The sequence below is a fragment of the Ascaphus truei genome, chromosome 1 (genome assembly GCF_040206685.1).
Source record: "Ascaphus truei isolate aAscTru1 chromosome 1, aAscTru1.hap1, whole genome shotgun sequence".
Lineage (NCBI taxonomy): Eukaryota > Metazoa > Chordata > Amphibia > Anura > Ascaphidae > Ascaphus > Ascaphus truei.
Genome location: NC_134483.1, coordinates 71,641,790 through 71,653,343, shown reverse-complemented (window position 1 = coordinate 71,653,343; position 11,554 = coordinate 71,641,790). Strand labels below are relative to the sequence as shown.

The following is an 11,554-nucleotide window of genomic DNA, read 5'->3' as shown; positions in this document are numbered from 1 at the left end:
TCCCGCAAACCGCCGTCGGATCGCGTATCCAATGTTAATCCGCGGCGGTGAACGTGAGATAATCTGTTCCGATGTCGGATAATGTGGTCAGCGGAATGCATTATCTGGCGTCGGATAATCCGTTATCCATCGGACAGCGAGGACCACCTGTATTTTTTAAACAGATTTAACCAGACTTCACACGCAGCTAAGCCCATTGATTCTCCAAGTCCAGATACGACTGCAAAACATTACAACCACGGGTGCCAGGAAAGCATTTTTTCCCCCAAAGGGGTTAAATAACACAAAGTAAAGCCAAAAGCATCTGCCAGAAAAAACAAGACAAGTGCATTAGAAATCCAGCTTTACTATGATTGTTTAGATGACATCACTTGTCCCACTAAACAGGGAGCCAAACAGCCAAAGGGTTTTGGGCAACAAACTCGAGACGCTTGAGTGAGGTGAGTAATGTCTAAAAACACACAAAAATATACCTGTACACAAGCACCCTGGGCAAGTGTTATTCACACAAACTACTTTTGTAAGGTTTCCCACGACATGCACACATTATTCTTCACCCAGTGCACCTTTAACTACATTTCCACAGCACCAATATTCAATATGGCCCAAGCAAATGTTTCTAATGAAATTATTTATTGTTCATCATTCTTGGTATTTCAAGTAGACAAACTTTAAAGGAGCAATGAAAGCAAATGTTTGTGGATTAAACGGGATGATATAGAGCAGAGGTGCTCAACTACAGTCCTCATGCCACCCCCTCCCCCCAATAAAGTCAGCTTTTCAGGATATCCCAGCTTCAGCACAGGTGGCTCAATCAGTTCCTGCTTCAGCCCAGGTGGCTCAGAAGCTCAGTCTCTGACTGAGCCCCCCTGTGCTGAACCCTAGATGTCCAGGAAATCTGATCTGTTGGGGGGCTTGGGGAATGGAGATGGGCACACCTGATATATAGGATTTTACATTTACTCCTACTATAACAATCAGTGCCTATTCCTGCAACCCTATCTTTATTGGTCATCTGATTCAGTCACAAAGCCATGCTTCCCCCATTTCTTAGTTTAGGCTCGCGACAGGCCAACAATTGTAATATTTACCCTATTCAGTTTCTGGGAAAATAAAGAGGGATTTATAAAACATCCAAGCAACCCCATGTAAAACTATTTTGAGCCAACACACTACAAAGTGGAAAAACAGATTGCATCCAAACTCATACCTCAATAAATCCTTAGTAAGCAAAGGGTGGGTAACCTACTCCTTCTCACTAGATTTTAAGATCATTTCAATATATTACATTAAATCTTACCTGAGGCCCAATAAAAACTCTATATTTATTATCTGGGCTGTCTCCGCCAATTAAGAAAGAGTTGGGCCCAATTTGCTGCAGCAAATAGAGTCTTGCTCGCATAACTTTGTTGACCCTACGACTGGTCTCCTCAGGACTGTAAGGTGAAAAGCCATCAGGAGAGGGAGCTCTTCGCGGTGGAGTGACACGTCCGCTCTGAAACTGACAAAGGCCCTTGATATAATTGCATACTATTAGCAACCATGGCAAGAGCGACACAAGATTAGGCAATAGGGTCAAGCAAGGAAGGGTGACAGCGGCGTTGATCCTTCCATTTAAGTAACAAAGGAGGGAGAGGGAGTAGGTGCTATGATCACTACTTGTTGGTCCAATAAAGGGAATGTTAAAAGCTTCCGAACGACTCAGTGTCTCATCGGGTAAACCCGGAGAGGTTCGAAAGCTTGTAACACAACTACTTGTTGGCCCAATAAATAGGCATCATACCACCTACTCCATATCCCTCCTCTGTTGCAATGTCAATGATCAATGCAATTGTCAAACGACGTGACCTTACTTGTGTATACGACAGAAGAATTTATAACATGGAAACAGGATACAGATAATATTGTCTAATAGATCAGAAAGGTTTGGTGGCTTAAACATTTTTTTTTTTATTTTTTTTTAAAGGCCAATTGTTAAAGTTTTCAATCTGCTAGGGTGTATGACATCTCCCTAGTTTGGCATTTTTAAAGGTAGGTTTTACGGTTAATTTTAGAACAACATAAGTAGGTTAACTTACAGGCACCGGAGAGAGCCCTTTCCTTCTCACTCCGGGAGACTCCGGCTTTGTTATTTTGGATGAGTTGGACGATGAGCTGCTGGGTGAAGGACTGCGCCTTCCTCTCGGACCTTGGGATGACCCACTGAGTGACCCATCAACAGCAGAGTCCGTTTTGAACGCGTCGGATCCATCTGCTTTCACAGGAATTGGTTTCACAACCTAAATAAGGCAAACACACAATTAACGAAGCACAAACGTGGTAAAGATTTCTACAAGTTTAAGTATTTTAACATGCATTTTTGTATGTCCTGTTATAGTATATCCATTTGCCACATTTTAATGGCCAAGTTTCAAAACCGATACAAAAAGGTTTAAAAATACAGCGTAGCTTGACCTTCATTTTCATGCAATAATGAACGACTGGTGTGGGTCCTTTAAAAAGACAGTTTGCAATATTATATTAATTGCTTAGACAAAGACATGTATAAAATAAACTTCTATTCCTGATTCAATGTCCAAGTAAATCCACTTTACCCCAACAAAAAGCCTTTAAAAACTCCCGTAAATCTCAGCATCAGCAAGGAAACATGCGAGTACAATGCCTAGAATGGGGGTGGGGGCCCAACTACACTTCATACGGATTAAAGATAATAATAACGTATATCATTTACACGGTCGATTAGATCTAATGCCATTTTATCAATCTTAATTCAATGTGGGTTCCAAGCTATGGGCCTCCGCTTTCTGGGAGGTGCTCATGGAAAAAAGGTCTCCCATCAGGAATAGATCCAGCAAATGGTTTCACTTCTGTAGTCTATTCCTGGCCTGCAGTTTTTAGATGCAGATTCCAGAACCAAAGCGTGTCCAGGAGGAGGAGAGGACACTGGTCTTCATGTTCAAAGGACCAGCATAACCCATTAGGCAAGCACATTGCTTATGCACTTATTGGAAATGATTTATCACTCTTGCCTTGACATAGAAGCCCTTATTAATTTAAGATAAAACAAAGAATACGTAAGAACAAGCAAATGTTTAAGTGAGATGACCGCAATCTCTATCAGAGGGTCACAGTTCAGAGCACATCAGTGATGTATTGAAACAAACAACTATCCCAAACAATTTAATAATAAGTCTCATGTAGGCGATCGAGTGAAAACTTTAAGCACCAAAAACTGGTTGATATATTTACATAGATAAAGCAAAAGGTTTTGTCACACGACCTGTTCACCTACGAAAACCCTTTGTGACTAGTTGGTTTATGCAGTACGTGGTTCAAACACGAATCCACAATAACAAGCCATAATTGCTTTGCATGAATTCAATTAATTACAAATACTTTAGCCCAAGGTAAGAGCTGGTTTTGTAGAGAAACTGCTTCATCGCCCTCTCGTCCGCATATCCAAGTACAGTAATAAAATGGGTGTGACCAAACCTATCTTGCTTCTATAATTCACATACACTACAGAAGCAAAAATCAGAACACGCCAGACACCTCTTACTTCAGGTACAAATGTCATCTATTACACGTGGGTCAAAATGGAGAAAAAAGCACATTACTGTTTTACTAATGCAAAAATATCAGTGTATATTTATGCATTTGAAAATCGATGCATAATCTTCCCTGAAACCTCCTCCCCACCCCTCTGAATACTTATTTAAGCCCACTTCAATACTGTAGTTCTAAAAAGCTACAGTATTTAGTGTGCAGTGCCAGTCAACAAAGCAATGGGAAGAGCAATAATGGAAAAATACAGGGTGCTATTGCAAGAACAAGTTGCTCACAGAAGTCAAAATCATTCTGAAATGCAGTAATTCAAACAAAATTATCTTTAAGGCTATGAATACCAAATTTCATTTATTCCTGCAGACATAGGGGCAGCATTGCACAGGATTAAACTTCATCTCAAATAAAAGTAGCGGCTTCAATGTAGTTCCATTTGGATATTTAATTCAGTGGTCTATCATTTCAAAGTAATCTCCCCCAGGTTTCAATCCTCATCTATTACCAACAAACCTACATTAAAATTACATTTTGATAGAAATATTTGGACTTAAGAGAAAGACCCCACTTAGGTCATCGATACCACTCATTTTAAAAATGTGTGAGGCCAAGTGATTTCCAGCCGTACAGGGCGTGGCTTGTTCTTGATGCAGCCGAAACAGTAACCACAGCAAAGAAACGCTTTTCAGCATACTGTAAGTCAATAACGCCCAATTAAACCAACCCTGCGCTTTCAAAGCTACAATTCCTAAGGTTGCGCTTATAGTGCCGCCGACGTCGACGTCAGGCTACGGTCGCTAGAAAAATCAAATTGAGATGACTTCCAGCGATGGCGACCAAGCCGTCGCGCCGCGCTTACTATAAGCGCACGCGACGTCGCGGTCGCTATAAGCGCAGCCTAAGATTTTCCTGTATCCAGCAGAACTTGCTCAAACCAGAAGAGCTAAACTAATACGGTGATATTCTGACTTGCCACAACCTGCCTATGAAAACACCGAAACCTGTGCAGCCTACTTTATATTCTTAACCGCTAGACAAAGCAATACAAAAACCTACAACATACAAACAAGAAAACATTGTGGGACCTCTGTTACAAATCATAGGTTAGTATCCATTACCCCGTAGGTTCTCAACTCCAGTCCTCAAGACTCCCTCCCCCTCAACAGGTCAGGTTTTAAGGATATCCCAGCTTCAGCACAGATGGCTCAGTCTTTGACTGCATCACCTGTGCTGAAGCAAAAGGGGAGGGGGGAAGTCTTGAAGACTGGAGTTGAAAACCCCCTGCATTAACCTTTTCAGCAAAGTCTTAGTACCCACATGAAGATTTATACTCCGTTTTATAGCAGCTTTTAAATGTAAACTTTTTGGCTAGCGACTCATTCCTGACCTGTGCTCTCCAGCCCTCAGAAGCCCACAGTACCTCTGTCCTATACACCACCTCTATGTACAGTAGTACATTGCTGTTAGTCAATGCTGACCTAAGAGGGCAGTGTAACTCCATAAAGCAAACATGACAGCTTGTCCAGGCTTACCACAGGGCCTCGTCTGCTTCTCCTCTCCAGCCATTCGTGTTTCCAGGCTGGCATACATGTTGCCTTGAGTTTTTCCCTGATCATGCGCTCCTCCGGGCGGTCATCCATTTTCTGCAAGCCCCTGAGTGTTTCTTTATTCTCCATGTCACGACTACGGGAAAAGACAGATAAAACATAGAAACATTATACGTGTGACAGTGCAGGGGGCATTGTGGCAGAGTCTCAGCCCTTCCGCAATGCTTTTTTTTTTTCTACTCCTGCTACAATTACTGAAAGATTAATTCCAACTGACTGGAGCACAGCACATAGGCAGCACGCTGCAGAAAAATTTGCTAGTTTGCTATTTGGAGCAGAAGTGCTGGGGGCATTTTTAGACGTCAGAACAGAGGAAAAACAGAAAAGAAAAAAATCAATATCCTTTCAAGAAAATACGAACACAGACGCATGATTTCTGAATAGGAAAATCCACAGCCTTGCAGAAGTTATTTTAAAAAAAATCATTACTTTGCACTTAAAACATGCCTTTAAGTTGCAAAAAGGGGGTTCATTTTTGGTAGCCATCAGTAAAATATATAACCCACATTTTTACTAAGGGAACATAAAAAAAAGGATTTCAAATAAGCAGCGAAGAGCTAGCAACACAAGTGTATACTGCAGAGAATTCCTTCGCAGCTCAAGCTAAACCGACATCAGCAAACCAGGACCCATCAGCACGGCTGCTGTGCCAAGTTAGCCCCGGTTCATTTATTTTGGGACTTTAAAACGTGCCTGATACTCCTTTTCGTATGGCTATTATTGTAAAATCCCTACAGAGTATGGTTGGTGAGCACACGCCAAGAAACAAAATCGGGTCCTAAAGACCTGATGCAGGGTACTAAGACACGGAGAAATAACTACCAAATACGTATAACCAGCCTCACACTGACGAGACCGAAAAGGTTGAAACTGCTGTCTGTGAGAAGGTTTACTGGCTCTGCACTTTACCCCAGGCTCTGCTGAAAAGCTGGGTAATGCAGCAGGCATAAGCTTATCGTGGTCCTTGGTAAAATGGATAAGATGCAAAAGGTGGCACTGTGTGCTCATTTGCATGTCATTTCCCAGACTCCCTAGCTGCAGTGGAAGCACTGTATGCTAATAGATAATGGGGGAAAGGCAGGGTTGAAGCCCTGTCTGAGACGTGATGTGCTCACAAGTGATATTTTTATGAAATGAATTACAAACATATCAATCTCTTCCTTTCAGTATACCATCAACAGATTGATATGGTCTCACGTCACAACTTGCATTACATATTTTGAAAGCAAAGGACATCTCTCCTTTTTCAACATCTATGCAACTTGATTTCATTGTGAGCTGGTAATTTATCCGCTTGCTAATCAAACAGGTACTGCATTCCCTACGTGGCTGGCAACAAGTAAGCATTTGCCAACCAGCAAAAAAATTGCATTAAAAAAATTCAAAAACAAATAGGATTAAAAAGGCGAAAAACACCCAAGCTGACTGCAGGCTATGGAGATGTGTGACGTAGCAGCAGACAGATTTTCCCTTTACCAAAGAGCTAAACAAACGAAACAGCAGTCAGTCAATGAGTGAATGACAGAACGCACTTAAGGCTAAGGTTTCCATCCACAAAGAGTAAATGCATCAATATATCAAAACGAAAGCTGTATACAATACATTTCTGAACATCGGGCCCATAGCAGAATTCTGCTCCATTTCGCCAGAAGATCTACTAAATGTGGTAATATCGCATTTATGTTTTTGCTCTGATTTTTCCCTTTATAAAACAACTGCTGTGCACAACATTTTGTAAAAAGGAATGCGGAGACTGAAATATGATGACAAAAGCCCTTATGACATCCAATATAATGGCAGGCAGTCACTTAACACTACATCCTGCAAAAGAATATTCCCCCAGAGAAAACCCCTTTTCAGTTAACCAGGTCGGGAAACTGGATAAGAGCAAACCTCTGAACTGGCTCTGTTTTTGCAGGTTGAGATCTGTTGACGGACATTACAGCAGACACATTTTACATGCAGGAAAAGGAAGAGCCAAGATTAAGATTTTTTTAAAATAAATTATAAAAATTGTTAAGGTGTTAAAGTTCTATAAAAAGATTTTTGCATTTTGTACAATATAAGCGGCATGAACAATTTATCCCTCAATGCCTACATTCATAATGAACTGTAACCGTTCATACATTTACTTGGTCCCGCTCAATTTGCTGGTTTATTTTCTTGCACAGTGCAAACTCCTGTTGAAGCAGCACAGAGCTTGTTGAAAAGTCAGATGGATATATACATGTCACTCAAAACAGCTTTGATCAGCAATTCGATGCTTGACTAGCTGTGGCTTGCTTTCCTTCCTTCTGTCCTATACCAGAGAGTGTGTAAGCGCTCTCATACTTTTCAGAAGCAGTTGGACCACTTTCTGGAGCACAAATGTCTCGTTCCTGGAAGCGGACGTTCTATCAGATTTATTCATTCATTTTCTGCCTCTGGGCACTCACTAGAGGGGCTATTGTAAAAGACAAATGATTGGTTGATTATAACACTAGGCTTAACCATGGCCATGTTCTAAATAAAGGTGCAGTTCAACATAGCAGGTCTAAGGCCTCGGCCAGGGTGGCGCTGAGCGGACGGGCTCACGCTGGCCGCGATGAAAAACATTGCGGCAATGTGTGTGGCCAGCCTGAGCATGCGCGGCGCTTAGTTGCTTGCCAAGCAAGCAAATTTGATTTTGTTGCTCGCAAGCGCGCCACGTGAGCGCTTCGCCCAATGAGGGCGAACCAGCTCAGTGACGTTGAGGCCGCACTGCCAGACGAGCGGGCACCTAGCCGGCCACGAATCGCCTGGCCGAGCAGGGCGCAGCGCACGAACGCCCGCTCCCTGCCTGGCCGCAGCCTTAACTTATTACCAAAAGAAATGTTACGTTTAGAGAGGTCTGTCTGAGATATATATAAATAATTCTTTAAGATGTCACGTGTTTCTTCAAGGCAACTATCATGCTGCCGTTCGTTCACTTGTTGGCAGGATGATCCTCTTAAGTCCAATGTGTTCCAGGCCAGAAAAAAGGGGGAGGGGGGGGAAAGGAAGGGTACACTTCCACACCATGTTCCCTTAATAATTTACAATTTGTTTACCTACCATTGTGTGTGTATATATTTATCGGTACCTCCATTATCTAGCGGTCATGGCATAATGTTTGAGGCCTGCTTTAAAACCAACAACTCCCGAGCGCTGTGGACCAGAATGAATTCTATATTCTGTAATCATGTGGTAGGTTCGCAGGTAAGAGCTTTTGAATCCAAATGTTTAAGTGGTACCTGCAACTCAGAAATAATCTGTCTCTCTAAGCACACGTCGCATGAAGCACGGTATCTTGATTTCAAGTGAAAATAGCCATCCAAAGAATGCTGAACCCATTATAGGGACTTCATACACTGCTTTTCAATGAAGGGGCTAAGCTTGCAAAGAGAGAAATAGATTTGTATTGCACAACTTCAGTTTTAGTTTAAGGGGAGTTGTTTCTCTCTTGTTCAGACTTCCTGCCCCTAGAAAACACGCGGCAACAACTGCGCAGTTCCTGACAGCTTGGCAGAACATCATAACAAAAGGAAGTGTTTCAAAGCTGCAGCCACGAGACTGTATGTTGCAAAAACGGGGACTAAAGGTGGTGGGTGGGGAGGAGAGAGGGGTGGGGAGGAGAGAGGGGTAGGGTGGGGGTGGGTGTGTGTGTATAACCAGCAGTGGCCAGTTAGTTACTTTAAGGTTGGTACATGGGGTCATTTGCATTTGCCAATGGTCTATTTTGGAATTGAGAACGGACCGATCCCAAAGGCTTGTATCAATCCTTTAGTGACAAGCAGCGCCTGCCTTCAAGTATTTCGCACACCACACAAACCTGACAAGTGATGAGCCGGACTCCCTCCCAAACAAATATTTTACTTAATGAATGGTTCAACCATTCCAGAGAAACAAGCGAAGTAGTCTATTAGTAGGTTTCTCTATTTTCCAATGTTATATTTTTTATATGTATATAAGCTTGATGTATATTGATGTATATAAGCTTTTATATGTATATAAGCTCATCACACATATAGCTGTGATCCCACCATAAGGAACAAAGGGGATAGCCTGTTTCAGCGCTGCAGTTGGGTCTGGTGCAGACTGTCACTCATCCATGAGCCCCAGCGACCTGACAGAGATCCATATAAAACAGCAGGAATAGAAACTAGAGTATAGAAAACGGTCCAACCTTTCACTTTTGGTCAAGGTTTTGTAGCCATAATTATACCCCTTTGTTGCTCTTGTTGTTGTAATGAAACACCCTCATCACTGCAGCCCAACGTTTCTTGCCTCAAGGGGTCTCACGTTTGCGAGACAGAAATGACCTCTGTTAAATGTCAGCCAATGCAAAGTTGTGTGCAGCAGACTCCTCGAATGGCAAATGATTAACCCTTGGACTGCCCTTTTGATATACCCTGAATTTAGCAATGGGCATCATGCCAGGGCCTTATAATTTACAGGGTACTCTTTTTGGCACTCTAGAGGAAGATCGGTGGAGCACTGAACGCAACTGGAGGGGGAAGTGGAGCCCCGATCCTGTTACCAGGGGTCCGCCCACAACTATGTGATAACCCCAAGCGAACACGTGGTTGAAATTTCGGGGAGATTATTGAGCACTGCACCAGTCTTCTGGCATCGACAGGGTTAAACCAGTGATTCAAATTAGCGGGTCAAGATCATTTATTTTGCTAAGCTTCTTCATGGAATTGGCATTCCTTGCAAAATGTAATTACCCTTAAAGTATCTGTCATACATGTTCATTTTTTAACCCGAAAAACATGTATAACTTGTTGTCTGAAATACTGCATAGTAATTAAGGTGCCATCATTAGTCAAAAAGAATCCGATACTCTAAATCCAAACAATATATCCTATTAAATGCAAATGTAATTTGCTTGTTCTAGGCAGAACTGCCATTTTAATATCAACTTTTGCACAAAATGTCCTCAATGTATGCAGTGGTAATTCTATATTTAAAAAAGAAAAATCATATTTAGATTTTGCGAAGCTTTGAATATAAATCAAAAGATTAGAGGACTCACGATTAAAAGTGAGACTTGAACAGGGTCATTTTTTTTCAAATCGAAATTGTATATTGCTTTCCAATAGCTTAGTTATATGCATGTCAGGCATTCCTAACAAAATGTTACTTCTAGCAACATTAACTGCGATTTTTCATGTGAACGGATATTCAGTTTGTGTACTAAACCCATATGTATAGAAGTATCGTTTTAAACAGAGAAAGAGTACACTATGTCCCTTGTTTCAAAAAGTACTTTGTTTTTTCTTCTGCATATCAGTTGGCAGAGTGACCGATTTGGATGGCTGAAAAAAAATATTCTACAACAGGAAAGCTTCACAAACTGCACTTGTCCTGTGCAAAAGAAGAAAAGCAGGAACCATCTCCCCTCTCATGTGACAGGGAACCCAATTCACTTTCACTCGGCACAAAGGCCTTTTGTTTCCCTAATGCAGGTGGGAACGGGCGCAGGCTTTTCAATACTCTGAAACTGAAATGGCTTTCGTGAAAGACAGGTTGTGTACGGGGGGAAACCATGTCACGAGAACAGACGATCATGGCCCGCTGTGGGAGGACACAGATCCTGTTATGTTCACAATGCCGTGTCTTCAAGCAACGGTGGAAGTAAAGGCAAAGTCCCACTGCACAGCGTATATTGCAGCCACAATGTCATTTACCGTTACACAGTGTACACAAAGCTGAAGTACGCAAGACTGATCTCTACCGGACAGGCCACTGGTGCCTAATTCTGGTATAGATGCCTTGCTCAGCACAAGGAGCATACGATCATTACAACCAACATTCGCCCACTTCATAAGGCAGAGCAAATGAAGGGAAGAATGCTTCTAAGTTCGTTACTTTGTGAAATAATTTTCTTCTTGGAATACTTTCCAAATTCGGACGCAAGCCATTAAATTAGTATACACCGTCCTTCATCCCATCCTATTAGTTTCTGTGTATTTCAGACGTAAGCTGTCCTGCCTACATCTGTAACGCTATTAAAACAAATGCGTCTATAATAACACAGAGGCGGTTCAGTACTTTATTGCAACTCACATACTTCCTTCTGAGTTTCTGTTCATTTGCTAGCAGTCTTTGTATCAAGATCTACTACATCCAATACATACCAAAAAATGTGCCTATTCGCAAATATATACGACCTAAAGATACTGTTCCAAGCAATATTCTACATGTGTTTTTTTAAATAAATCAGTTCTGTGTATTAAATACTTACACCCTTTTAAAAAAAATATTTTAAAATTAATGTAATTTTTAATGAGTTTTAATATACTGAGCATCTTTTGATTTCTTTAACAGGTTTTAGCGCACTTCCCAGCAGTGCAAGATCTTTGATACACTAACTGAAGGATTGA

The 11,554-nt window shown here is 41.7% G+C and overlaps 1 protein-coding gene across 6 annotated transcripts in view; it reads right to left on the bottom strand.

Annotated features, from left to right (window-relative positions):
• The window catches only part of MAP3K1 (mitogen-activated protein kinase kinase kinase 1), a 65,179-nt gene that overhangs the window by 25,911 nt on the left and 27,714 nt on the right, over window positions 1-11,554 (bottom strand). For 4 of the 6 annotated variants that reach the window (XM_075589277.1, XM_075589284.1, XM_075589309.1 and 1 more), the window contains exons 2-4: window positions 5,094-5,244; window positions 2,079-2,279; window positions 1,301-1,501 (exon numbers count right to left, since the gene is read on the bottom strand). In XM_075589277.1, the coding sequence (XP_075445392.1) occupies window positions 1,301-1,501; window positions 2,079-2,279; window positions 5,094-5,244 (553 nt within the window). The remainder of the gene's footprint in view (window positions 1-1,300; window positions 1,502-2,078; window positions 2,280-5,093; window positions 5,245-11,554) is intronic. The other 2 variants (XM_075589293.1, XM_075589301.1) reach the window with 1 other exon arrangement.